Below are 27,930 nucleotides of genomic sequence, written 5' to 3'. Positions count from 1 at the left end.
GGTGGGAAGTGAGAGGAAAGGAATTTAAAATATAATTACACAAGGACAAACGGAGCAGGACCGGAGGGAGCAAAGTCAGAGATACCCAGCTTGGGAACGAAGGAGGTCCCACAGAGCTCCAGGGAGATGCTGGATGTGGGGGTGCCAGGTCCTGGGGGGCAGTGAGAGCTGGGCTGAGATTGGTATAAAGGCACTTGCACTCCAGGCCCTGGGGACCCACTGCCCAGCCAGCAAGAGAGAGTCACGTAGTCCTTTCCCTGGAGGAAAAGAACCTGGACCCTCCAGACTCAGACCAGTCCCAGGCACTCTGGGTGCAGTGGTGAGAAGCCCAGCTGCAAATGGGTTAAGTGGGTATTTGCTCCCTGAAAGAGGCCTTGCCCAAGCCCCCGTCAACTGCCCTGCTCGCAAATCCTGTCATTCAGCCACATAAGTCCATTTCTGCAGAAATGGGACCACGCCCCCAAAACAAGACCTAAAGATCCTGGCATTTGGGGATCCCCAATCCTAACAGCCAGCTTCCACGTGTCTACCCCCAGGTGAGCACAGAAGCCCCACACCGCACACAGGCCTGGCCAGGATGTTCAGAGCTCACTTTGAACACAAGCACCCAGTAGAGCCCCAACACAAAGACAATGACCAAGTGACAAACAGGCCTGACAGGGCTTGGAGCAGGGACGGAAGCAGACAGACACTCAGAACACACAGAAGACCTCCTGCAGTTACAGATACAAATGCAGGAATTAAACACTGAGCTGAAGAGTGAGAAAATACAACTAAGGAAATACCCCAGAAAGTAGAAGAGAAGGTTTGGAGATGGAGACCAGGAGAGAAAATATAAGAGACTGAAGGTGCAGGGAGCCCACAGCTGGCAGACAGTCCTGGACCAGGACGGGAGGGTCGTGATGGGGTCTCTGAGGAAGCGACAGACAGCAGTGGCCCGGAAATGAACCCCTGCCCCACAACGAGGTCCTGACATCTTGAAATTCCAGAATGCCAGGGTCAGAGAGAAAACCTAAAAGCCTCCAGAGAGAGAAAAAAACAGGTCATGGAAAAAAAACCAGAAGTAAAAACAGCATCTGACCTTTCAACAGCAACTTTAGAATCTGGAAGGCAACAGAAAAATGACTTCAAAATTTTAAGGAGGAAATTCATTTGAATCTAGAATTTTATATCCAGCTTAACTATCAACTGAGCATGAGGGGAGACTAGAGACAATATGTGCCTTCCTATCTCAGAAGGTCCCTGAGGAGCCAGCCGGGAGAGAAGATGAGACAAGGGCAGGCGCTAGACAGCAGACCGTGTGGACCGCAGTGGAGGTGCCAGAGTCCTGGGGCAGATGCCGGAGGAGAGAACACCAACAGTTTATCTGAGACCTCTAACCACATGGAGGTATAGTGTTCAGGGGGCTGCCAGTGGGTGTGGAAAGAATTAGAGACAATACACAGGACACCAGGCAAATGGAAAATGAGACGTATGGTAATCATAGGGCAAACCAAAGGTTCTATAAGGAGGAAATATAATCGAGTGCCCTGTTCCTTGGTGAGTGCTATTCACCTGGTTGCGGTGACGCCAGCACCAGTTGCTGACATGGCCATGGAGGAGGCATGGGGCAGCAGGTGTGCGCAGAACCCTGTCCCCATCCCTGACAGGAAACTAACAAAACATCGGAGGTGACCAGAGCGAGCATGTCACCGAGAAGCACGGAGGGACACATGCACCAGGGCTCACCTCACAGGTGACAAGAAATAAGTCATTTTAGTTCCAGATGATCTTCCATAGGGATCAGAACTGTACCGTCACCCCACGCCTCTGGGAGCAGCTGGTGGGGCAAGAGGGGCAAGTATTCCCAAACCGCTCCAGGAGCTCTGACCCTGCAGCTCACCCTGAGGGTTGCTTTCTGAGTAAATGTGTCTAGAGACTTCCCTGAGACCCAGGTTCAAAGGGCCAACCTCGAGGAGCTCACAGCTGAAAGCTATTCTAAGCCAGTCACCTTGGGAGGGGGACCCTCCTGCAGCGGTGGGAACCTGCCCCCACAAGTCTAATCAAGGAACAGCATACAGGACTTTGCAGTCTTTTAAAATTAAAAACAGACCTAAGGCATTCCTCCTTGAAAAATATTTTTAAATAAAGCAATGAGTGATTGTAAGAGATGAATTTGAAAGCAACGCAGTATCTCAATTTCCCATCTCACTTCTTCATATTTTTCTTTATTACTTCAATTCCCTACAATGAACATTTATTATTTTAATGATAGGAAAAATACCCACTTTCACATTAGAAAATGAATTTGTGGGCCAGCCCGGTGGCTCAGGCGGTTAGAGCTCCATGCTCCTAACTCCGAAGGCTGCCGGTTCGATTCCCACATGGGCCAGTGGGCTCTCAACCACAAGGTTGCCGGTTCAACTCCTCGACTCCCGCAAGGGATGGTGGGCTGCGCCCCCTGCAACTAGCAACGGCAACTGGACCTGGAGCTGAGCTGCGCCCTCCACAACTAAGATTGAAAGGACAACAACTTGACTTGGAAAAAAGACTTGGAAGTACACACTGCTCCCCAATAAAGTCCTGTTCCCCTTCCCCAATAAAAAAAAAAGAAAAAGAAAACGAATTTGTATAAACATCTCTTATAAAACTGAAAGCAAAAACCAAAATATTTTTATACATTAAGAAAACAGGCTGCAGCACCAGCCCTCCAGGTCAGTCACAAAGACAGAAGATGCATGTGGGTGCTGGAAGAACCCTGGAAAGGCCCAGCCTCATGGTGACAATTAGAGCTTAAGTAATGTCTTGAAAGGGCACACAGGTTTCAGAACACTGCAGAGGGTTTGTAAAAAGATAATTCAGCCCATATATTAGCATAAAGTAAGCCAAACAGCAAGGAAGCATTATAAAAAGGCAAAAGTTAAGATGACAGAGGTCATCAGATACGCTCACTGTAACACAAATGTCCCCTCATCAGAGGGCCCCACCCGCCTGTAACAGGAGGGGCCCAGCTTCCCACAGGCCCTCTGCTCCCACCCCAGGTTGCTGGCCAAGGTCAGAAAAACAAGGGTGAGCTGATTCAGTGGAACTCAGCTTTCTGCACCGCCCTGCTGGCACAGACAGAGCCACCCCCTGCCTGAGTATTGGGTTCTGGGGCTGGGGCCCTGGCTCCTGAAGCCACCGAGGGGCATTGTGAGGGGCTGGCTGTGTTGGGGCCTCACTCCGAATGAGGCTGAGCCCGGCCTCAGGGCAGCGACCTTTGCTGCCCTATTGAATGCACTCCCCTAATTTTCCACGATGCTTCTCTTTCTTTTGCACCCACTCAGAGGTGCCCCAAACCACCTCTTCTCCCCCACTCCTCCTTCAGCGCATTTGCAAACCTCTGTTAGTCAACTGGGCGTTTGCCCCCTGCTGTAAACAAAGCCCTCCACCTCAGTGGGATCAGAGGCTCCTGGCTGGCTGTGCTGGGGCAGGCAGTGGCCTTGGGCCTGTGGGCCACAGCTGTCCCTGCCGAGCCGGCGTCAGGCGCGGAGCGTCTGGTCTTGGCTTTCAGAAGAGGACAAATGGAGACAGAGGCGAGATGAAAACGCCAATTAGTGAGCCCAAACGGAGCCAAGCTGGGCGACAGATGGCACCAAGGCTTCTGGACAGCTGTGACCCTGTGTCTGTCCTGCTCAGGCACCAGGCCACTCACTCAGCTGTGCTTTCACCGCCAGCACAGAACAGGGGTCTGAGGGGAGCTAAGTGGGCCCTGGAGCAGGACCCTCCACGGGCCCCATCCCGCACCTCGGCCGGAGGCCAGGCTGCTTCCCTGCCTGGGGAGGTCTGGCAAACAGAAGCCCCTTCTAAGCTTCCACCTTCCCAGTGACTCTTTAGGAAGGCCCTGGGGGCCTCAGGTGAGTTGCAGGAACCTCCCACGATGCCCCCAGCGACACAGAATTGGAGCGCTCTGAGCAGACCGGGGGTCAGCAGGAAGGTCAGGGGGCCACCCAGAGTACATGCCCCAGGAGGGCCTCTCCTCGCTTGGTCCGTCCTGACCCATGATGGGCTCAGAGGCCTAGGTCTCTGGCTGTGCCTAGCCAGACGTTCCTTCTGAGCTAATGGATTCCTGCTCAATGTCCCATCAGGATACTCCCGGGTCATCCTGGGGTCTGGAGGAGCCTCTGATGTCAGCACAGGCTGGCTCTGACCAGGAGAGCTTGAATCCAAACCAACAAGGCGGAAAACGAGTGACCTTATCAGCTGAAGCACACAGTATCTGCCTGTCCCCACACGGGGCTGGGGGCTGTGACTGGGGTACAGCCTGTCCTGAGGGAACGCTGTCTTTCATGGTTTCAGGAGAAAAGGCAGTTTCTCTAAAGTGAGCCATGGGGTGAGAAGCATCTCGTGAGCCCAGGAAGTGAGCCGGCTTTCTCTACCCCACATGGCATTTTCGGTTGTGGGTATTTTCTCAAGTATTTGTGGGCTGCCTGTAGAGGAGGCACCGGGCCCTCTGGGAGCTCATGGTCTGGGGGTCTTGAAGCTGAAAATCAAGATTCCTGTGGACGTGAGCCAGGCACTCTGAGCTGCCTGCACAACACGCCCGCCTTGTCTGGGGGGTGATGTGCCCCCCTCGGCCCTGACCTTCCCAGACCCTTCTTGGCCATGACACATAAAACGGAAACCTCGAGATTTCACAAACACACTGGCTAAACAGATGAAGGGCTGTCCCTGAGCTCCTCCCCTCCTCTCTGCTCTGACTGTGGACGTGATGCTGGAGCAACCACAGCCACTCTGCCACCATGAGCGGCAGACTGAGCGTGAAAGCTCCACTGGAATGAGACAATGGCACAATGATGGCCAGAGCCAGGTCCCTGATGGCTCCGCTGAGCAGCTCAGCCACCTCCTGACACCTCACATGTAAGAGAACCAAGTCTCGATCCAAGCCACACTGTGGGTCTCTGTAATTTGAGTCAAAAGCGCCTTCCCAGTGCAGAGTTCCAAAGCTTCCCCTTGCCATCGGCTCCTCCTGTGGCCCAGCTCGGCCCTTGGCCACCATTCCTCCAGGTGCCAGAGAACCGGGCCCCACTAGTCAGTGTCCCAGTGGGACAGTGCCAGGACCATGGGGTGCCCCTCATAGACAGACAGGCAGGGAAGGAGAGCCAGTGGGCCCAGCCCTGCCCTCGGGACCTGGGCTTGAGGCAGGATGGGGTGACTGGCCTCCCTGTGGCTGTCAAGCCCCACAGGTGGACACTGGGGTTGGGACAGGAACACCAGGGGTCTCAGGCTGCCTCCGCAGACCTCGACTTGACATCCTAGTAGATGAGGCGAGAGAGGCTCAGGGAGGAGCCTCGCCTGACCTCTAAGGACCTCGGGAGCCTCAGTGCTGGGTCCACGGGGCAGCTGCAGACACACACAGGCCCCTGCTGGGGTCCCGTGCAGCAGCTGGGGCGGGGGGCTCAGGCTGCTGAACAGAAGAGGGGCCTGCAATGCTCCCAGCTCACAGAGGGAGACGCCCCTACCCACCTGTGGGAGCCCTGAGTGGGTGCTGCCCTCCCTCTCCCAGCCCTGTCCTGGCCTGGACACATCTGGGGACCCTGGGGTGTCCCAGCCAAGAGCTCACGGGACACCCCCCCACAGTGTGCAGAGAGCCCAGACCACAGAGCCCCCTGAGGCTCTCTCCATGAAGTGCTTGTCCTCCGTCCATGGAGGCCTGGAGGATAGTGGTCAGTCTCCCGCACACCAGCTGCCTCACCCAGCGAGGCTGCTGTCCCAGCTCAGCCTCAGGACAGCGGCTGTTGGTTTCCACCTCCCTGAGACACACCAGCCTCCCTGCTGCCAGGACAGTGCCAGCCAACTCCCCACAGACACTGTCCACACTGACGAAGCCACTGAGAGCCACTGGGGGTTCCCAGGGAAGACGCGAGCTCCGTGAGAAGACTCCCTTGGGCTTGGAGTCGGGACCCTGTCATGGTCTCCCCTGAATCGCCCGCGGTCTTCCACACCGAGCCCAGCCCCTGCAGCCCCTGGTCCTTTGTACATGCTGTGTCCCAGTCTCATCTGTTCATTCTTGGAGCCCAACTCAGATGTCCCCTCCTGCATGAAGCCCTCCCCTGCACCCCCCCACAGGTCCCAAGAACCTGAATGTGTTCCAGACACAGAACGTGTCACACTGAGGAGGAACGATGGGACAGCAGGCCGCGAACTGGCTGGGTGGGTGAAAATAGCCACACCGCTCCTGGTGGGCGTCTGCAGCAGCACACCCACCTGACACTGGCCGCTCTCGTCCACAGTGTAAATACAGCTCCAGGGCCCTTTGCCACTTCCCGGCCTTGGGCAAACAGTTTCATCAAATGATGCCCTTGAGGACCTGTGCCTGCAGGTCTGCGGCTGTGGCCAGAGCGCCTGGCACCAGTTCAAAGCCCCAGAAAGGGAGCCCCAGTGCCCCAGGCGAGCTGCCCCAGACTGGCAGGAGCATTTTCTCCTTTCAGGACAGAGCACTGAGAATTAAAATGTGGGGGTATCTACAGGGACCGTGGGGTGGTCCAAGATGGGTGACAGCCACCAGGACGCTCTGTATGAGAGAACAAGTTTGCCGGACGTGCCCCTTGATGATTTGGCCCCGAGAGCGTCTCCTGCCAGCCTCAGGCAGAACCCAGGAGAGCTGTGGCCGGGGTCACATCTTCCGAGTTTGAAGGACCAGAGGTGCCCCAGGCAGCCCGCAGAGCACCAAGGGCAGACGCTCCCACAGGCCCCGTCTGGCCACTCTCAGGCTGCATCTCAACAGAGAGAGACGGCCGCCATGTGAAGCCCTCCGTGTCCACTCCAGAAGCTGGAGTGTCTGGCAGATCTTGTCACCTCGGGGGAGGGACTCTGGGAGCCACCTGTCCCTTCCTCTGTGGTTCATAGCCACCCACCGGCCCTTAGAGAAACAGCTCAGCACCAGGAGGGCAGTGAGGTCATGCTGCTGGCCTTGCTGGGGTGTGACGCGCCAGGGCAGTCAGTGCGCTGGCACTGGGTCCCACTGCTCACACCATGGCCACGCCGAGGACAGCCCCAGCTTGCCAGCCCACTGTGGTGGCCCCTCCCCGTCTGTGGTCTGCCATCCTCCCTCACTGTCCCTCATCACCTGGTCACCTCCTTCCCCATCCCCCTTCCCCGTGCAGCAGGTGCCCCCAGGGGTCTGGCCCTGCTCCAAGTGACCTTGTCGTCCCCAGAGAGGCAGGCTCAGCATCCAAGCAGACAAGCCGCAGGAGGAGAGGGTTATGTGCAGCGGCAGTCAGAACAACCGGCCGCCCGATGGGGGCTGGCTGCAGAGACCGCGGTGTCAGATGCCTGAGGGGTGCCCAGGGTGGGGATGTCACGCTGTCCTGCTGCACTTGCACTTCTGAGCTGCCTCCCCTGGTTTTGCTCTGTCCCCGCACAGTGTCACCCAGGCCCAGCCTGGCTGTGTGAGGTATGTGCCTGGTGAATGGCACATGCAGAGGGCAGAGGCTGCAGGCGGGGCAGTGACCAGACGACTGCAGGAGTGAGCAGCTTCAGTGCCACAGAAAAGCCTGGTCAACCTCCCAGCAATGACCAGAGCTCGAGGGCTGGGAGGGTCGGGGGACAGCGCCAAGGGCAGGCACCTTGTCTGAGGCCCAGCCAATGTGGGACCCAGTTCCCCCCCAGTCAAGGGTGCCCCACAATGGACACGGCCCAGCAGGACCAGCCACACGTTGGGGGGTCTGCGGGCATCCCATCTGTCTGTCCGACACAGGATTCTGTCCCCAGCAGAGGCCTTGCCTGAGACACAGGGTCAGGACAAACAGGAAGACACTGGGGGTGTGTCCTCGGCAGAGGACTTACGGCTGCAGCCCACCAGGCTAGGGACAGTCGCAGATGGCCACCAACTAATTAGGCTGCATCTAGTCCTGTCCCCAGCGCAGCTGAGGAAGGCCTGCCCGGGGCGCCCTGCCGACCCGTCACTCACTCCATTCTGCTGAGCCTCTGAGTGTGCAAGGAGGCGGTCTCTCTGTCCCTGTCCACCTGTCTCTATCTCTCCGTCTCTCTCTGTGTGTCTGTGCCCATGTATTCTGCTCTAACATTTCTTGCCCCGTTTCCTTGGGTCCCTGAGCCTCACAATGCTTTCCCCTGGCTGCCTTGTCATCTGGCTCCAACAGTCCTTGCTGTCTCTTCTGCGTCTGTCTCCCTCCGGCCCTGTTTCCCCACATACTGTCTCGCAGGTCCTGGGGCGTTTCCGTTTCTGTCTTTTTCTCGGTCTGTTTCTGGGCTGTGTCTTCTCTCTCCAACTCCATACTCAGACCCCGTTTCTCTGGGTTCACCCATCTCTAGACACTTTGCTCTATCTCTGTCCCTCTGTCTGTCTCCCTGTCACTCATGCTCGTCCTGAGAGCCCACAGAGAGGAAGCACAAAGACAGAGCGAAGGCCTCTCCCGGAGGTCTGACGCAGCCCCCATCCCCAGGCCAGTGAATGGGGGAGCAATGCCCAGCCTGGGGCACCCCACGGGCCTCCCCCTCGCTCCCACACCCTCAGGAAGCCCGCTGCATCGTCCCTGCCACAGGAGAAACTTGGGCTGACATGGAACAAAGGGAGCGCAGACTGGCAATTACCCAGCTAATTTCAGCTGTGTAGACAGCCAAATCAGATATTGCAGTTTCCCTACAAGCCCACCTCAGGGCCGGAATTAGCCGCCTAATTAATTATCTGTACCAGCCTGGGGCTGGCTGGGTGGAGCATGGATCCCTCCGGTGCCAGGACGCTGCCTGCCCCTGAATCCCATCCCGGTGACGTAATCATTATAATTAGACTCAACCTGCAGCCTATCCTTGACCAGGAAACCTCAGGGAATGTGGCCCCCGGGCCAGGCCCAAATGTCTTTTCATTTATGTTGAGCAGAAACGCAGCCATTCTCTAGGACACAAGCCCACAAGTGGGGCACAACGCCCCCTACCTATGGCCAAAGCTCCCGGTTCCTCCTGACCTCACACCCACCAAGACAGTGGCCTTGTCATGTAGCACCTGACTGAGGCCTGGCTGTGAATGGCACCATGTCAGGGTGTGGCCACAGAGGCCGCCCAAGGAAGCCATCACTCACAGTGACGTGGGGCGCTGCCCGCAGGCTCCTGTCACAAGAGCTCAGGGCTGGGACGCACGGCCTGGGGTGACGCATCTGTGCCAGTGTGGCCCACTGCCAGCCAATGGGGGGAGCCACGCCCAGCCTGGGACACTGCCCCACGGCCTACTGCCCACCCTCCCCCGCCCCCCACACCCCGGGCTCAGCCCACTGTCCTACACCACCTTCCTCTCCTGGGCTGGGGATCTGGCCACAATGATGGTCTTCAGCCAGGTAGGCACAGGACTCCCTTCTAACAGGAGTCAGCTGGGATGAAAGGGGGTCCCTCCCCTCTGCAGAGGGGCCGCGTCTCATGTCCCTGTGCCCAGCCAGCCCTGGCCTCCTGCGTATCCTGCTGCTGCTGCCACTCCCTGGTTCTGCTCACCCTGGGGTGCCACCGGCCCCACCTTAGTGCCCCTGAAACCCACCCTGGGGTGTCTCGCCGAGGCTGAGTGGGGCCCTGCTGTCTTGCCCTGACCACAGCATTCCAGCGCACATTCCGCCAACCCCAACCCTGCCCCACTCAGCCCAGATATGTGCAGCCAGCTGAGGGTGACCCATGTGCCTGCCTGGCGACCAGCTCGGTGCAGCGGCCCCCCCCTCCTACCTCCCAGGGCCTGTTTCATCACGAATTCCATGACGATGGCTTTGATTCCTCAGCAGCTCCTCTGAGGGTCCGAGCTCACATGCAAGTGCGGCTGAGTCTTCTGCCTGGGGGAGAGGAGGTGGTCACAGGCCGCCCCAACCGGCTGCACTTCCTGCCCCACTTCCCCGAGCATGGGCCCGCAGTCAGACAGCGCGTCATTTGCTGGACCCTGGCACTGGGAAGGGGCGCCTAGTAGGGTCCCTGTGGGGGGGGCTTTCACCCCACTCCCTGAACAGGGCAGGCAGATCCGAGGACTACAGCTGGATCTGCAAAGGGGTCTCACCTGGCCCCTGGGGCTTCTGAAGGCAGCTTTCAGCTGCTATTGCAGGGTGGGGGGTGCTCACCACTTGGCAGAGCCAGCTTGTGAGAAGCAGGGGCAGGCCCCAGGGGCGTTTGAAGGTGACTGGCTCTGCTGCCTCCCTGGGGGGCCCTGGGCCATGAGGGTGGGGTCAATCTGAGAACTAGGGTTAGGGTAGTGGGCCCTGAGTGGGCGCCCCTTCAGGGAGGTCCCTGTGGCTGCTGATGGAAGTGTCGGGACAGGAGGCTCCGTCCAGGGAGAATCAGTACCCACTGCCACCTGCCCACCACAGAGATGGGTGTGGGAGAACCAGCAGGAGGCCCAGCCTCGGGGGAACAAATGGAAATGGGGGGTAGACCACCCCTCCACCTGCATCTCCATGGGTGGGACCTCCTGGGTCCAGGCCAGCTGGAACTCTGGTGGAGAGGTGCTTCCTGTAAAAACTGCAATTCCCCCCCCCCCCATGGTGTCTCTCCTGGCAGGGAAACCCAGGTCCCTGCAGATCCACTGTTCTGTGGTTTTTCCTCTCCTTCCTCTGAAGGAGACCAGCGTGTGTGCGGGTTGGGGAGGGGTGGCCGCGGGAATGTCCCCCTCCCGCAAAGCGCTGGTGCGCAGGGGTGCCTTTGCCGCAAAGCGGATTCTCTTCCAAACTTCTCCCCTGGCCCCTGGGGGAGAGGGAACCGCAGGGCCCAGCCGCAGAGAGGTTGGGGTGCTGCTAGAGCTCCCCCAGGGGCGGCGGGCCGGGGGTCCCGCCGTTGCCGCACCCCGGCTTTGCGGGCGGGCGAGTTGCCCGGCTTTGCCGAGCGGCCCTCAGGCGGGAGCGCGCCAGGAAAGAGAAAGAAAGAGACAGAGGACGAGGGAGGGCAAGGGGAGACGCGAGAGGCAGGAGACTCGGAGAGCGAGCAAGGAAGAGGGAGGGCACGGGCCGGGACCGCGCGGGCCGTTTCAGCACCGCGCCAGCGGACAGCGCCCGCCGGGGCCGAGTGCGCGCCCAGCCCGGCCGCGGAGGTAGCAGGCGGGGAGGAGCGGCGAGGCCCGGCAGCGGGGTGTGCGCGGGTTACCTTCCCGGAGCCGGGATGAGGGCGAGCGGACAGGCGGTCAGCGGCGGAGCGTGCTGGGGCCGGCCGGGTCCATGTGGCGCCCTGGAACTGCGGCGGCGGCTGAAGGGCACGGCGAGGAGGGCGCGTCACACGGAAGCGCTCCCCGCCTCCCGCCTGCGTCCAGGCGTGACGAGGAGGGCGGGGCCGAGGCGGCTCGGCGGGCGCCTGCGGGGGGCGGGGGCGGGAGCGCCGGAGCCGCACCTCCGTTTCCCCTCCTGAACCCTGCCCCCGGCCGCACTCCGGGGACCCGGGGCGCGAGTCCTCCAAGCCAGTGCGCGTGACCGTGACCCACTCAGCAGTTCAGAATCCCAGAAACCGTGCCCCCCGAACCGAGATCATCGGTGTGGACCCGGGCGGGGGCCGCCCTCTCTCCCAGACGGGGTCCTGCACCCCCCTCCCGCTGGGAGGAAACCTCGTGAGCGCGTGCGGGACCGACACACGCGCGACCCCCTGTAAGAAGTCCTTTACTCGTCGGGCCGGCGCGGGGAGGGCCTGGGGCTGCGGGGACGTCCGCCTGCGCTCGCACGTGGAAGGGTTCCCCGACCCGGCAGAGCAACCCGGAGCCCACGGCCCCGATCCCGCTGCTCTCCCGCCTCCGCGCATCTGTCTCTGGGCGGGAGAGGGAAGCCCCCTACTCCTAAAAACCCCCCCGCCCCCTGGCGGAGAGAAACCAGCAGACCGGCCCAGACCTATTTTTCAGTGTAACAGTCGCAGAGAGACTGACCCCGCCCCGCGGACAGTCCGCGGCCCACGGCGGGTAGGGGGCGTGAAGGTCACTCCGAACAGGCCGCTCCGCCCCCTCTGTCCCCGCAGCCCCGCCTCCGCCGCGCCTCCCCCACCCCGGGGCCTTCGGGACTGCCTCTGCGGCGGAAGCTGCACTGCGGGGACAGCCGGGTCGCTGCAAGGTCGGCGGCTAGACCTCCTGTCTGCCGCCCCTCCCGGGCGTTGGCCAACGCGGCTTTGCGGCCCCTGAACGTGGCTCCTCTGAGTCCAGGTGTCTCAGAGCCACCAGGGCCGGCTGCCTGGTCGGTGGGTGGACACCCCTGGTGACCACTGCATTAACTTGTCACCGCCCCCGCAGGGCTGAGTCACTGGCTCCCTGGGCCTGGGGTGGGAGGGGTGGCTCCTGGATCTGCCCCTGCCCCTCCCCCATCCCGGGGAGACCCTCCTCCTGCTCCTCTCCCCTCCTCTGCTCTTACCCGCCTGCGTTCCCCAGTCGGCTCGCATCTTCTCCCAGGTCCCACCCTTGCTGACCCTCTCCACACCTAACTGTAGCCAGTGGCCTGGCAGGGGCCCTCAACAGCCAAGGAATGAGGGATGGAGAGGGGCGCAGGGGGCTGCTGCGGCCACCTGGGAGTGGTGGCCCTGGGGAGGCCCACGTTCCAGGACACACAACTGTGGGCTCCAGGGATCCCAGGGCAGGGGAAGGTGGCCTCAGCACTGTCCATTCCTTCTGCTGACAGGTCCTATCATCTGGATCTGGGCCAGGAGGTGCAAGGTGGGGGGGCTGCTCAGAAGGGTGGGCCTGGGGACAGGACAGACCACTCACGCCAGGAGTGCAGGCAGCCCTGGTGCTGATCCACCCTGGCTGACCCCTGAGAATGTGAGAAGCACGTTTCTGTTTCATTCTTCACGAGAGGTGTGTCAAAGCCTCAGGCCTTGTGCAGGTCTGGGGACAGGTGCTCTGTGGAGTGGTCACCCGTTTCCAGATTTCTGAGGATCTTGAGAGTCTGGCCTGAGCCCCACTCAGGGTGTGGTCAGTCTGGCCCTTCTGGTGTCCTCAGAACTCTGTAGTGGGTAGACAGGGGGGAGAGGTAGGTCCAAGAAAGTGAGAAGTCACTTCTCACTGGAGCCTCTTCCCTTCACACCCACCCCAGGCGACCTGGGAGTGACACACAGGTAACATGCTGATGGCAGCCCCACAGAGGACCCCAGAGCAGGCTCTATGACCAACGATCCTACTTGCCCTCGAGAGTCACCTGCAGGGGGACACCCCGCTGAACTTAGGGCTGCCAGGCTGGGCAGGTGTGGCCCACACAGTGTCAGGGGAGAGCAGGCCCCACTGAGTCCAGAGCTTCGGGCCTGGCTGAGCTGCACATGCACCCAAGCCAGGCGCTGTGTGGCAAGGGATAGGCTTGCGCACGGATGACAGAGGCCCTCTGCCACCGGACCCTCCACGTCTCCTAGTCTCCCTCTCCCTGTAGGGTCACCATCTCTCTGTCTCTGTTGTCACTCCTCTTACACTCACCACACACAGTAGGCCCTCAGTTCTCACTTTTGCTCAGGCCATGAGACCCTCCCACCCAGGGGGAAATAGACAAGGTTGGTGACAGCTTTGGGTCAGAGTGACTGGTGCTCTGGGAGAGGGAGGCCGGGCAGCTATGGAGCGTGAGCAGGACTGGTGGGCCGTGCCAGCTCTGGGCAGGAGATGAGTACATAGAATGTCCAGGAGCAGCTCTGCCCTCGTGTCTGGCTCCCACCGGACCACGGGGCCACACCCGGTGGGACTCGTGGCCCGTGGCCCTGTGAGTGTCCTGGAGAACAGTCTCCAGACCTGCAGCGAGCAGTAGAGACCCATGGGAACTAGTGGGAAACGTTAACAGCTAAGAAAGGCTGAGCCAAGGGAGGTGCGGTCAGCAGGCAGAAGACCCAGGAGGTGGCTGGGGAAGCACCTGGTTGTGGCCACTGTTCAAGGTGGTTCTGGGCGCAGAGGAGGTGAAAAGTAGTCAGATGGGGAAGGAAATGGCCAGGTAGCTGGAGTGAGGGGGGAGGGTGTCCCACCGACATCAGCATCTGGGGCCTCAGCCAAGCCTGGCCAGCTCAGCGTCCTGCACGCTCTTCAAAGTACTGCCCTCCAGAAATCCGCCTGGCACCCTGACCCAAAGCAGGGTTGTGCTAAAAGAGGCATGGTGCTGGGTTTGAGGCCCCTGCAGTCCAGTCGCCATACCAGATGGCAGAGAGAGGTGGCAGCCGCTCTGCTCCAACCCCTACCCTGCCTTTCTGGAAGTGGCTTCTGGGCTCCCCCCTGCTCCCGCCAGCGAGGCCTGGCTGGCGCCTGCTGCCCATCTGTCTCCTGTGCCCCTGGGTACGCTCGTGGGAGTGCTTTCAGGGAACTGTTCTCCAATCCTGGCGTGGGGGCAGAGAGGGGGCACAGGCTCCTTGGGTCAGGCTCACCTAGAAACTTCAAATGCAAACTTAGTAACTTGACAAACTGAGTAATTCTGTCCCAGTACCCCCATGGGTTTCCTGCTGGATTTTGTTATTAAAAAGGTAACAACGTGGGGTGGCTCAGGTGGTTGGAGCGCCGTGCTCCTAACGCTGAAGTCGCCAGTTCAATTCCCACATGGGCCAGTGAGCTGCGCCCTCTACAGCTAAGCTTGTGAACAACAGCTCTCCTTGGAGCTGGGCTGCTGTGACCAGCCAGAGGTTGGCATGTGCTGCCATGGGCTACTGTGTGCTGCCATGAATGGCCAGTGGCCAGCGTGAGTGGCCGGCAGCCGTGAGATGCTGTGAGCGGCTGACCAATGACTGGCGACCAACTGCCTCAGCTGGCGGGAGTGCAAGGCTCATAATACCAGTGTGGGCCAGGGAGCTGCGTCCTACACAACTAGACTGGGAAACAACGGCTTGAACAGGAGTGGGGGGCGGGGCAGAAGAAAGGGGGTGGGGGGGTGGGGTGAAAAAAAGGTAACAATGTGTGAAAAGCAAAGCGGCTGAGCCAGGGCAGTGCCTGGTCTCCTGACCCTGGGCTCGCCCCCTGCCCAGACCCCAGTGGTCCCGGGGATGTCCAGCTCCCCCTCAGGCACTGCCTGGTCTGGAGATGCTGAGACATCTGGTGCCTGGTCAGGCTTACGTGCAGAAGTGCACTGTCTGCCCCACTGTCCCTTTCCATCGAGGCCCCCAGGCTGCTTCTCAAGATGCAGACACGAGGGGCCTTGGTCACCTCTTCCCGAGGAGCTGGTCCAGGATCTGGGCTCAGAGCACATGATGCTTCCGACCCCTCTGCCCACCCTGCTCCTCTCCCCACTTGTACCAGACCCCACGGGGAGACCCACACCCCTCCCTGCTCCTGGCACACACCTCCACTCCCTGGCTCTTGGCTGGGCCAGCCCCCAACCCCAGTCTCTTGTCATTGCCCAAACAGTCCTGTCACACACAGCACAGGGGCCACCCAGTGGGCACAGCATCAGACCAGAGGTGCCACTTTCTGAGGTCCTCACAAAGGGGCCTGAGGAGGGCTGTGATGGCTGTGACGCCCTGTCTGTGCTCCAAGGGGAAGACAGCAGAGTCCACAGGGGCCTGAAAACAGCTCGGTGTTTCCAGCTGCCTGTGTGGGGCTAAGGGCCTCGGTCACGAATGGAGGGGTGGGGACGATGGGGGAGGCTGTGCTTCTGCCAGTGGACCCCTCACTGTTGGGCTGCACCCAGGTGCCTCTGCCTTTCATATCAGGGTCTCCTCCTCAGCCACCAGCAGGGCAGATTCTGAAAGGAACGGGCATCCAGGCTGAGCAAATGCCCTGGGATGTCTCTAAGTCTTGGGGGGATGTCTGGTCACATCTGCTGGAGTTTGGTGATGACCCAAACTGGTGCCCACCCATGGGCTCTGGGCCCAACTGTCTCTCTGACCCGTGGTCACTCCCTTTAACCACTGCATGACCCCCACAGGGAAGCTCCCTGAGCTACAGACCAGATGTCTCTTCGTTGTGAATGGCCCTGCCTGGGGCTCCGGCACCCCCAACCCATCAGGTCTGCCCTTACCCCAACTCCCTCAGTTGCTCTGCACTCCCAGAGGCCACCTCCACCCTCCAAGGACCTGCCTCGTCCTCACCACGGAGCCTCCCTGCCCACCCTCAGAGGCCAAGCTCAGCCCCGAGACACAGGACACCCATCTGAGCATGAGGCATGGAGTGAGCCTGGATAGATGTGGGCTGGTGGGGGGGATCCGTCTGCACACTGCGGGGGAGACGCACTCGGCTGGGCTGGGTCTTCCTGCACCCTGGGTCTTGACTGTCTCCCGGCTATGCTTATGTCCAGGGGTGGGGCGGCCCTGGTCACACAGGACGGCGTTGGGGCTGGAAACTGGGTCCCTGCAGGGCTGTCCCCTAGGCCCCGCCGTGGGTGTAGACTGAGGCCCCTCAGCAGGAGACGTGCCCAGCGTTCAGTGACTTCCTGTGGGCAGCGCAGAGCCCCTGCAGGAGCATTTACACCGTGGGTCTCAGCAGGCTCTGCACTCAGGCCTGCTTGTCCATTGTCCTCCCGAGGCGGTCAGAGGCGAATGTAAGCACAGTACTGCTTTTGGGCTCCTGTGCAGGCAGTGGGTGCACCAGGCCCTCCTGGAGCGGGCAGCCTGGGCCCTGCACCCACACAAGTCCTGGGGAACCTGTGTGAGCAGCACCCTACGCTGCGGGGAGAGGAAAGTCCCGACTCCAGCATGGGGTTGGGTCCAGGTGTGCCCCCAGGTGGGGCGCAAGGCGCTGCAGAAGTGCCCATGGCCCCACACCGCTTCGGGTGCTGGGTAGACCCTGGGTTTTGTGACTCGCTCAGCTGTGCTCCAGGTGAGAATGCTGTGGCCCAGAGAGGTGAGACCTCCGCCCAACCACACACCACTGGCCCTAAAGTGAGGCCGTCTGAGCAGACAGGTTCCCGGCTGAGTCCTAGGCGGTTCAGGGTCAGGCACACCTAGGGCCATAGGTGGGAGCCCGGTAGGGCTGGGGCACCCCTTCCCCAGGAGGAGGACGAAGCTGGGTAAAGCTTTGACTTCACCCTGGAGGAGCAGGTAATTATAGGAATTATGTATTTAAAGTATTGGTGCAGAAAAATAAAAATGATAATAAAAATGAAAGGTGTCCCAAACCACAGGAAGCAGGCACCTCACCAGAGAGGAGCCCTGGGCAATTACTGACTAAATTGTCAGCCTCAGCGCCTGGGGTGAGGGGTACGCCGATGTGGTGTTACCAGCTGGTGCCTTCCTGGCCTGGCTAGGGGGCTGCACCTACCACCCCGACCATGTGGAAGAGGCAACAGGGGGTCTGCCTCGAGCCGGGTCGTGCCACGGACCATCAATGCTTGCCCCAGCCAACATGATGGCCTGGCAGCCTTGAGGCCAGCCCTGGGCCTGGTGTCCTGGTCTACGGCCTGCTCAGGTCCTGGCTGGGGGTCTGGAACCACCTCTTCAGCTTCCCAGGCACCAGGGGTCCAGTTCTCCTACCTCCTACCTGTCCTGGGGGCCTGCGTCGGGGAAGATGACCCAACGCAGGCCCTGCCCCAACCCCAGGTGGACAGGTGCCTTCCATGAGAAGCAGGACCGTCCTCCAGTGGCCCCTCAGCTGCCCAGAGCAGCCCCATCTGTCCCCAGACATAACCGCTGCCCTGATGAACCTGGCCCGAGTGCACGGGCCCAGCCCACACTCGCCCATCAGTGCCATGGCTGCTGGGCTCATTGCGCTGCCTGAGGGGGACCCCTCCAGCCCCACACTGCTCCTGCTCCCCCACTGAAATGTGTCCCAGTGAGGATGCCCAGGGCCCTTCCTCAGCTGGTGCTCCCACTCTGGTCGGACGCCTCTAAACAGACACTGCTGTCCTCACGCTCAGGCCAGCTTCTGCCGGGAGCTGCGCCATCACCCATTCCCACCCTCTCCAGGATCCAGGAAGGGCAACACCTCCTAGGTTAGCGATATTCTAAGGGTTCCTGGGAAAGGCAAGGCCTACTCCCAGGAGGCTCTGCCCCCAAAACTAGTGGACAGGTGGGGGAACTGAGGTAGAGAGTTGGGGAACAGAGGTGGACAGGTGAGGCTGGCTCAGCATGGACGCGGTAAACCCCACCTGATGGGCGCCCAGCAGGGCAGCTGGCCCATGGTCAGCAGAGACTGTGCTTGTTGCCTGTGGTTTGTCCAGGGTCTGGGGACCGAGGCGGGGCCACTGCCACTGGATCTGTCTGGTTGGATGGAACTGGGGTGGGGCAGAGGCTCCATGGCTCCCCGTCAGGGGTACGAGGGGACCTGCCAGGGTTGGCAAGCTTTCTGTGACCGAGATTTGCCCCTCCTGACCTCTGGGGCAGCCAGGCGGCAGCTGGTTTGGGGACCCAGCTGACAGATTCTGCTGGTGTGGAGAAGGGACGATGACGACTACAACAGTTAGATTCGATTTTCTGCCTGAACTGAGGCGGCTGATGGGCTGTGGTTGGAGGTCGCCTGCCTGTGCCCATGGCTGCTCTCAGGCCAAAGGGCACGTGTTCCTAGCGTCTCTGGGCTGACAAGCTGGTACTCAGAGCACAGTCATGCCCTCCCCTCGAGGACCGGTGACCCCTCTACACCCACCAGCAGCCCCTGGTCAGCACTGCAACCTCGGCTTTCTGGGCTGCGCCCCAGCAGCCCCCTCTGGGCTCGGCAGGAGAGCTGGACCTGGGACAGGCTGCCCGCATGGAGCTGCTCCCTGGCGGGATTCAGAGGCAGGGCCGCGTGCGGGGAGGCTGGGGTGCAGAGTGGGGGACGAGGCCTGGTGGTGGGTCTGGCTTCTGGTGCTGACCTCGGCCCTTGTGGGCAGTGCATCGTCGGACGCCCCCTCCTCACCCCTCTCTGCCTGAAGGGTATGTGGAAGGGGACGGGTTGGTGGGGGGGCTGGCACCAGAGTCCTGCTCTGGTGGGCGGTACTGGTGCCCACGAGGGGACCCCAGCAGTTAGGACGCAGCAACCCTGCTCTGTCCTGGTCGTTTCCATGGCAAGTGCTTCCCAGCCAGGCTGTGCCAAGACGCAGCTCTGTGAAGCACACGCCTCGCGGGGGCTGTTTCCGGGGCTGCAGAGCCTCCTGTTCACACCACCCGAGGGACCCCTCCCCGCAGGACAGGACCCAGGAGTCTGCGCCTGAGGAAAGGCCTTTGTCCTGCCCTCTGCACGTTAGCACAGGTGTGATGCCCGAAGGTGCCCAAACCTATGGTGTCACATTGCTGTGGAAAGGCTGGTGGCTCCTCGGTAGGGGACACACAGCTCCACTTGTGAGGACCGGTCCCAAGAACTGGAAATGGGTCCAAGCACAACGTGAACCCACGTCCACAGTGGGTGAGTCACAGCAGCCCAGCGTTCTCGACCGTGACTGTGAACAAACCATTGTGTTTGTCCAACAACTGTGAGGGACCACGTCCTGATGTGCTGATACCGAGGCGGGGAAGCCTCAGACCCTGCGTCCCCTCTGTCCCACACACCCCGCTCCCCCCACCCCTCTCCCCTGCACATCCCCCCTCTCCTCCCCTCCCCCTCTTTGCACACCCCCTCCTCAAAGGGCAGATGCCACACGTCCCTCTCCTGGGTCACTGTTGCTCTTGGCCTGGACGACTAGACTATTTCCCGGGTGAGTGTGCCCGGCACGCTCTGGAACCCTGCTTCCTCCAAAACTCCCGTCAGTGCAACAAAGTGTAAACGGGCTTGTTTAATCACAAGAGTCAGGACCAGTTCTGCCAACCACAGGCCAGCGGAGCCTCAGCTGTCTCGGGCCACCTGCAGGGGTTCCTCTGCTCCGCTCAGTGGGCAGAATGGGAGGCCCCTGGCTCTGGGTCTCCCTCCCTGAGGGGTGGGGGAAGCAACATTTCCTCCTGGTGAGACACTGCTCAGGCCTCACCCACCACCCAGGAAGGGCTCCTGCTGAGCACGGGGCCCATGGAGGGGCGGCCGCCACGGGCCTTGGCGGTAACAGAGCCAACAGGAGACACGTGTGTGAGGATGTGCGTGGGCATGTCCTCACTATGCCCTCCAGACGCCCACGGCCTCCTCGTGGCACCAAGGCTTAGCCAGCCTTTGTCCCTGAAACAGGCAGGCCCAGGCTGGACCACAGGGCACTGGGTGGGCTCGGGGGGCTCCTGGCAATGGCCCAGGCACCTGGGGTGGGTGGGGGCTCAGAGCAAGGCCCCACTGGGGCTGCCCAGCCGCTGGGGTCTGGGCCAGCTTTAATGTGACCTCATGGTTCCAGGTGGGGCTGCATCTCCCAGAATTGTCTCCAGACCCAGGGCCGGATAGGCATCCAGGAGCTGCGGGACAGACGATGTCCGGAGGGGGTGTTTCAGAAGGGACCAGAGCCAGCCCAGGCCACCTGGGGCTTGGATCCATGTGGGGCTCAGCTGACTGCCACCCCTGACCATGGGGTCCATGGGCAACTGCTAATCACAATGTCCCATGTCACTCCAGCGCCCCTCACAGGCTGCACGGGTCTGACCCTGGGTCCCCCAAGGCAGAGCCCGGACCAGTGTCTGCAGTGGGTTTCAGAGGCCTCAGGACGAGCAAGCTGGGCAGGGCAAGCCGTTGGCTGTACATAGCCAAGCCGGTCCCTGCTCCTCGGAGGCCCTAACACAGAGCTGTGAGGTCACCCTGACAGTAGGTACTCACTGAGCAAACAAGTACTTATCTCCCGCAAATGGGCGTGTGCTGGAACCAGGTGGGGCTGGAGCAGAGGTCTCCCACCACGCCTGCATGAAGCCACCGCCGGAGAAGGGGCCGCTCTGGTGCGCAGTGGTGGAACTTTCTTAGACCTGGGACTGAGGGGACCACCCCCAAGAGCTGAGGGAAGCACAGCAGGTGCCACAGGACTGGGGACGTGACAGCAGAATGCCCGAGGCACAAGACGTACGGCTGGACGAGCAAAACTCACTAATCTGGGGGCGCTTTCAAGACATGGGACGCAACATTCTGGCCAGGACCCCAGGGGTCTGGGAGCCGGTGGGGAGGTGAGCATGGGGGTGCCGTGCAGGCCCCAGTTAAGTGGGCAGGCTGCCCCAGAGGCCCCTCGTCCGAGACCAGACCCTCCAGACCTGAACCTGTCTCTGGAGCAAGGACAAGTGCTGGGTGGGAACCGCTCTCCGAGGCCATGGCAATTTGACTGCAGACTGGACATCATCTGTCCCCTTAGAGCTGGGGTAGGGGCCGGACAGTCTGTTGCCCCTGTGGCCACTCCCTGGCCTGAGCGGTTCCCTGGAGTGGACACACCTGGTCTTTGGAGCAGCCCCTGCACGGGGTCCTGGACTGTGAGAACCACCCTGGGCCAGGCCAGCTGTAAATGCTGGATGGTCACCTCAGCAGCGGGGGGACTAGCATGAGACACATGGAGACCAGTGGGCAGGCAGGCCTCCCACAGGCCCTGATCAGGTGAAACGTGGCTGTGCCCAACCGGCCAGCAACTTTGATGGAAACCTGCACTGGTTCCATCGTCCATGAATTAAAATAACTAAAAGCTACAAACACTGCAGACGTGGAACCACGCTGAGCCCCCTTATGGCCGGACACCAGCAGCTTCTCCTTCCTGCCCCAGCGGCAGCCCCAACCAGGCGCACGGCTCACCCAGCAAGGACGCCCTTCTCTCCTGCCTCCTATTCAGGCCCAGGGCAGAGTGGCCCAGGGCGAGGTCCCACTGGCACAAGACCTCCTGTGGGTGCAGAAGCCGCAGGGTCCCAGGGCCGCAGCACAAGGCAGAGCAGAGATACTCTGAGCTGCCCAGCCGCAGGCCCGATCGTCACGACAGTGGGAGACGGGTTCTGAGCTCCAGGTCGGGTCCCCACCCCCACCCCCGCTCCAAGGCCTGTGTTCCATCCAGGACACTGGTGCCAGGTTCCCCCCAGGAGCATCCTGACCAAAGCCCACGACAACTTGCACGTCCCACGGAGACAGCAGCGGGTAGAAGCGCCCATCTCCCACCCAGTCAACACCCAGAACACGTCCGAAATCACCCAAATGCCACCTGACACCACATATGAGTCAGTCACTCACATTTTGGGTGGAGACATGGATCCTCCAAGGCCTGCAGTGCTGACCTGGAGTGAGGGGAGGGGTGAGGTCACGACACCTGGCCCCACCTCCCCAAAGTCCTGGACTGGCCGCGTCTGCAGGGCCCGGGCAGTGTCGAGCTGTGTGGCCAGGGGTCAGGTGAGCTCCTGGGCCCTGTGGACACACAACCCCACAGAAGGCTCGGAAAGTCACTTCTGACCAAAACTGAGTCGCGGCCATTGCCGCCATGTGCTGAAGCGTATTGTCCCCTAAGCCTGCAGGGACTGCTCTTGTGCAGCCACCCGGCCACGTCTCCACGCACAAGATTGAGCAGCTGGAGCTCAAAGAAAGAACTTTTTGTTGTACTTTCCCTAACCCTCCCCAAAGACCCCACACCCATCGTGCTCTGAGGAGGACCCAGCAGACACAGGCAGTCCAGGCCCACAGGGGCAGTGACCACCAGGAGGCCAGTGCCCACGGTGAGAGCTGACCCCCAGACCCTGAGCCACAGCTGGTCCTTTCATCCCCACGCACCTGTTGCACGTGACCACCCAGCCCAGGCCAGCCTGGGGGCACAGGAGGTTCAGGCCGGTAGTGACAAAGAGCCTGATTCTACAGCACATGCAGTCCCCACGCTGTGTCTTCCAGGTCAGAGCCAAGGTCAGCCAGAGGACAGCAGGACTGCGGCTACTTGGCATGGACACGGTGTCATCAGAAAATAGTTTAATTATGTACAGGTGGTCGCCAGGCTGACTACACATTGGGGACATGAATGCTCACGAGAGTCAGGACAGGACAGCTGGGCAGCGCATTACCCTGAGGGGACACGCTCTAGAGGGGCGGCCACTGACAAAATAAATCACAGACTATGACGATTGGAGGAGGGGCATGAATCAACACTTTCCTTTGGGAAAAAGAAAGGAAAACCAAGAGGCTTCGGAATGCTTTCTCTCCCCGCGCCCGCCAGGACACGGGATGGGACACTGTCTGCTCCACGTCCACCGCGAGCAGGGCACGGCCATGGAGTGCAGCCGAGTCAGCCCACACTGCATGGCCTCCAGGCGGCTCTTGGCTGAGCCCAGCAGCTTCCAGCTCCGTGAGCCACACGTGCAGCCACGGCCACGCGGGCTCAATAGAGGGGACGGGAGCCCTGGCTCTCGAACTCGGCCCAAGCGTCGCTCAGCTCCATGAAGATCATCCTGGCCTGCTGCTCGTAGGGCTGCCCAGCTGCCTGTGGGACCTGGTGGTCAGCAGAGCCTCGCCCGCCCTGCCCCCACGCTCACCCCGCCCCAGACCCTGCCCCACACCCACCCTGCCCGGCTCCGCCCGTGTGCTCACCTTGTCCGGGTGCACCACCAGCACCGCCCGGCGGTACTGCTTCTTGACTTGTCCGGGTGTCACCAGGTCGGCCATGCCCACGGGTGTCCAGCGGCTCTCGCCATCCCACAGCACGGTATGCAGCGTGGACAGCAGGGCACGGATGTTCCTCTCCTTGCCCTCAGTCCAGTCCAGGAGCTATGGGACACGCGGGTGTTGCAGTGCTGGCTCCTGGCTGCAGCCCCACCCCCTGTGCAGCCAGCGGTCATCCTGACGGGTCCCCAGGTGTCTGTCACACGGAGCAAGATCCCACCAGGAGGTGCTAGGCCAGCCCCACGGTCCCAATCTGTCCCCTGACCCCACCCAGGCAAGGTTCACATTGCTCCCTGGGCCTGGCTGGATACCACACAGGACCACACAGCACACGGGGCCTGGGGACTCTTGTCAGTGGGGATTCACAGATGACCCTCCCCTGTGGCCTCGCCCTGCCTGTCCTAGAGCCCCAGTGCCTGCCCAGTAGGGATGAGATCGGGCTCTTCATGGCCTGTTAGATGACCCCCAAGGCCATGGGTGCCCGCTGTAGCCTGCAGACCCGTATCACCATTGACCCCACAATGAGGACACCCTGACACTGTGATGCTGAGGCTCACGGCCAGAGTGCCTGGCTGGCAGGCGTCACCCCAGTGCCCCGAGCTGCTCTCCTGGGGGCACGTTTCCCTGACCAGGATTACGTCTGATTAGGGCTTCACAGGAGTGAGGCGCTTAGTAATAAAACGAGAAGGTAAACGCCTCCTGTCATCAGCCACATGGTGACAGAGCCACCAGGTGGACAGTGCTGAGGTGGGACAGTTGTGTCCGCCCCAAACCTCTCAGAAATGCAGGCAGCCTCAGCGGAGGGCGTCAGAGCCTCTCCTGCATGGGAGGTGGGCTGGGGGTGAGGTCCCCAGGCACACCCACCGCACTGGACACCCCACCACCCTCAGGCCGTGCCCTCCACTCCGCTGGGCCTTCCCAGGCACTCCTGGAGGTGGGGAGGTGGTCCGGGAACCCCTGCCCACTCGGCACCCAGGCGGCGGCCTCCGGCACCTTCAGCTTGAGCGGGTCCGTGTCCCTCGCCTGATCCTGCCGCCTCATCTCAGCGATGGTCCTCGGTCCCTTCCTGTCGGCCTTGGAGGAGAAGCCGTGATTGCAGAGTAGGTCCTCAAAGTCAGTCTCGGACACCCGCGGCTTTTGCACTGGAGGAGGACAGAGGCTCTGCTGAGAGGCACTCGGGCCGTGGACACAGGTGCCATCGAGACACCTCAAAAGCTAAGAAGCCCAGGATGTCCCCGGCCTTAAAAACGGGCCTGCCTGCGTCATAGCCCACCCGGCTCCTTTACGACTGCGTTTCCGGCTCAGCGACTCTTTGGGAATTAAGGGCAGCTGAGAAAAGTGGAAAACATCCAACAGAGCTCCCTGGGCCCACACACTCCTGAGTGTGGCGCCATCTCTGTCACCTCCTGAGGTCAGCACAGGACTGGCCACCCCCGTGACCGACACCGCAGCCAGGCCAGGGCTGACTAGCTATCCAGCTGCCCGGAAGCTGAGGAGGCCGAGTAAGGTTCTGAGACAGCGTGGGCCTGGGGAGGGAAGGGATGCCCACGGATACCCATCTGAACCATTTCCTCTTCCCAAAAGTGGCTGGTGTGGGTGACAGGGGTCTGGGTCTCACTGAACACTCTTCCCCTGGGCTGGGCTGTGAGTTGGAGAAAACCAACCAGGACATCAGGACACACCTGACTTCAAGCTCGAGAAAACCACACAGGGGCAGGGGAGGCCTTACCGAAGCTGGGGGCACGGACACCCCTCTCCTCTCGGCCACCAATCACACTGAAGTTTGCAGCGTAGCTCGGCCGTGGCTGGGCGCAGGCCTTGAGGGGAGGCTTTGCCTGGGGCGGCCGTGGGGGGCCCGGGGCTGGGGGCCGACTTGTCTGCCAGGAGCCACTGCCCTTAGGTGGGGGGGCCGTTTTGGGACCAAAGCCCCCAGGAGCAAATCCACCGGGTGAGCCTGGGAAGACAGTCATGGTGGGCAAGCGTCAACAACACGTAACAGCCACCTAGTCCCGTGAGGCGCTATGGACGGTGGTGTCCTGGAGACACATGTGCTGGGAAACACGGCTTTATAAAATGAACATTCACAGGAGGCAGCCAGGTGGCTCAGTTGGTTAGAGCGCGAGCTCTGAACAAATGGGTTGACGGTTCGATTCCCAAAAGGGATGGTGGGCTGCACCCCCTGCAACTAAAGATTGAAAAAAGCAACTGGACTTGGAGCTGAGCTGTGCCCTCCACAACTAGATTGAAGGACAACGTCTTGGAGCTGATGGGCCCTGGAGAAACACGTTGTTCCTCAATGTTCCCTGGCATTTCCCTGGGCACCTTTTCAAGCTCGCTAGCCGTCTGCTCGGCCCCTGCTCTGGGGCGTCTTCACCGCTCGCCGTTTTCCAATGGCTCAGCTCTTCGTTTCTCACTGCACGGAGACCCTCCAATAGTGCCGGTGAAGCCCATGGCGCTGTGATGCTGACCAGGGGGCAGCAGGGAGCCTGCGCCGCGTTCGTGCGCGTCAGCCCGTGGGACGGCGGTTTCCTTACAAGTCCTTTCGCTTCGAGTCGCAGATATGATGGACGATAGTAAGTTAAGGCTGACTGTACTTACATATCCTCGACGTGAGTTCTGTCAAACATGGGGTTTGAAAGCATTTCCTCCTTATTGATAGCTTGTCTTTCCACCCTTTCGACAGTCTTTAGCAAAAGATTTAGTTTAGTGTTGTTGTTTTTTTAGAAGATTTAGTTTTGATCAAGTCCAGTTTAGTCAGTTTTTTCTGTTATGGAGCATGACACTTACACCTATCCCTAGGTCCCAAAGATCTCCTGTTTTCTTCTACCCGCTTACATTTAAATCTATGACCAATTCTGTTACCTGACGTGTGAGGTGTAGACTTCAGGGTGAGGTAACCTGGTTGCCTACAGGCAGACAGACAATTGTTCTAGCACCAACTGCAAATGGTTTCTGCATCTATGTTGCTCGGCTGGTCTTATTTGCGCGGGTCTACGTCTGGCCCTCTACTCCCTTCAGCTGGTCTACATGTCTGTCCTTCTGCCAACACCTCGTGCTCTCGATTCCGGCAGCTAGAGCGAGCCCAGGGCCAGGAAAAGTGATTCCTCCACGTTATTCTTCCATCACAAAACTGTTATAGCTACTCGTGTTCTTCTGACTTTCCAAATAAATTTCACAATAAGCTTGTCTGTGTCTACAGAAACCCTTACTGAGCTCTGGGAGGAACTGCACTAAACCTACAGACCTGGGAAGGCCTGACGTTTTTACTGTGTTGGGTCTCTCCATTTATTCTATCATATTTGGTCCTGTGGTTCCACCACACACGTCCTGTGTCTCTTCTTTCTTGGAGACTGCAAATGGCACTGTTTATAATGTGGGCTTTGGTGCACAGTGCCAGTAAACACTCAACTCTGTTGTCTGCTGGCCATGTATCTGAGCCGATTGGAGCTCTCCCCCTGGAGCTGAAAGATGTTCAGAGACCCCCACAGGCCTACCACACAGACAAACACGTCACCTATGACAGGAATAGTACAACTCTTCTCTTTCCTTTCCTGCCTACCTGTGTGACCTGGGCCTGGCAGTGGGCAGGGGCGGGAGGGGGCACTCCTGTCTGGACCCGCTCTCGGGGGCAGTGCAGCCTTGCACACTAAATGCAGCTGGCCGCAGGGTTTGTTGACGCTCGTTACTAAGGTGATCAAGGCTTCTCATTAGCAGTTTGTTAAGCGTGCTTATCGTAAGCAGGTGCTGGGTCTTCGTCAAATACCTTTCCTCACTGTCCGTGTGGTCACACGCCTCTCCCTCCCTGGCCAGCTGACGTGGAAGCCTCTGTTTGGCAGCTGGCTTTGCAGCACTACACCTGCCTTGCATCCCTGGAGTGGACCCTGCTTATTCGGATGTGTGGTTCTTTTTATGTCCTGATGGTTCTACTTGCACAGACTGTGTTGCATGTCGAGGCCTTTTGCATCTACGTTTACGAGGAATGTTGAGTGCCCTGTAGCTTTCTTTTTCGTACTATCTTTGTCTGGTTTTGGTATCAGGGTAATTACAGCTTCATGAAATCAAGTGGAGATGTCGCCTCCTCTTCCCAATTCCTGGAAGACACCGTGTGGAATTGGTATGAGTTCTGTAAACGTTTGGTAAAATTCTCCAATGCAACCATCTGGGACTGGAGATTTCCTTCTGGGGAGGTTTCTAACTATCGATTCATTTTCTGCACCGTTAGAACTAGTCAGATGGCCTCCTTTGCCCTGGATGGGCTGGGTGCTGAGGCTTGGAGGAATCTGCACACACACACACACACACACACACACACACACGTTCACGTGCACTGCTGGTGCATCCCCTTACTACCATCTACACCTGTGCTGTCGTCCCCATAGCATTTCTGATACTGGCAACTTGTCTTCCTTTAAAAAACTTGTTTTATGGGGCGGCCGGTTAGCTCAGTTGGTTGGAGTGTGGTGCTAATAACACCAAGGTTGCTGGTTCAATCCCCACATGGGCCACTGTGAGCTGCGTCCTCCCTAAAATAAATAAATGACTTGTTTTAGTACAGCTTTGTCAATTTCATCCATCTTTACAAGGAACCAGCATTTCGTTTAATTCATTTTCTTCCCTGTTTTGTTTTCTATTTCACTGATTCCGCTGGCTCTTTATTTCCT

The 27,930-nt window shown here is 60.1% G+C and overlaps 2 protein-coding genes across 8 annotated transcripts in view; both read right to left on the bottom strand.

The window, feature by feature from the left end:
* CPLX1 (complexin 1) overlaps positions 1 to 11,683 on the bottom strand; it is a 29,182-nt gene extending 17,499 nt beyond the window's left edge. Inside the window, exons 1-2 of one of the 3 annotated variants that reach the window (XM_074319937.2) lie at positions 11,080 to 11,683; positions 9,682 to 9,785 (exon numbers count right to left, since the gene is read on the bottom strand). In XM_074319937.2, the coding sequence (XP_074176038.1) occupies positions 9,682 to 9,712 (31 nt within the window). In that variant the 5' untranslated portion in view covers positions 9,713 to 9,785; positions 11,080 to 11,683. The remainder of the gene's footprint in view (positions 1 to 9,681; positions 9,786 to 11,079) is intronic. The other 2 variants (XM_074319930.2, XM_019712494.3) reach the window with 2 other exon arrangements.
* Positions 11,684 to 22,567: 10,884 nt separating this feature from the next.
* GAK (cyclin G associated kinase) overlaps positions 22,568 to 27,930 on the bottom strand; it is a 53,302-nt gene continuing 47,939 nt past the window's right edge. For all 5 annotated transcript variants that reach the window (XM_019712469.3, XM_019712471.3, XM_019712472.3 and 2 more), the window contains 4 exons: positions 24,999 to 25,223; positions 24,263 to 24,411; positions 23,198 to 23,374; positions 22,568 to 23,090 (listed from right to left, as the gene is read on the bottom strand). In XM_019712469.3, coding sequence (XP_019568028.3) covers positions 22,989 to 23,090; positions 23,198 to 23,374; positions 24,263 to 24,411; positions 24,999 to 25,223 — 653 coding nt within the window. In that variant the 3' untranslated portion in view covers positions 22,568 to 22,988. The remainder of the gene's footprint in view (positions 23,091 to 23,197; positions 23,375 to 24,262; positions 24,412 to 24,998; positions 25,224 to 27,930) is intronic.

This window comes from Rhinolophus sinicus, chromosome 1 (genome assembly GCF_057876585.1).
Source record: "Rhinolophus sinicus isolate RSI-liver-muscle chromosome 1, RSI-T2T, whole genome shotgun sequence".
In the NCBI taxonomy this organism is placed as follows: Eukaryota; Metazoa; Chordata; class Mammalia; order Chiroptera; family Rhinolophidae; genus Rhinolophus; species Rhinolophus sinicus.
This window is presented reverse-complemented; position numbering and strand designations above follow the sequence as displayed.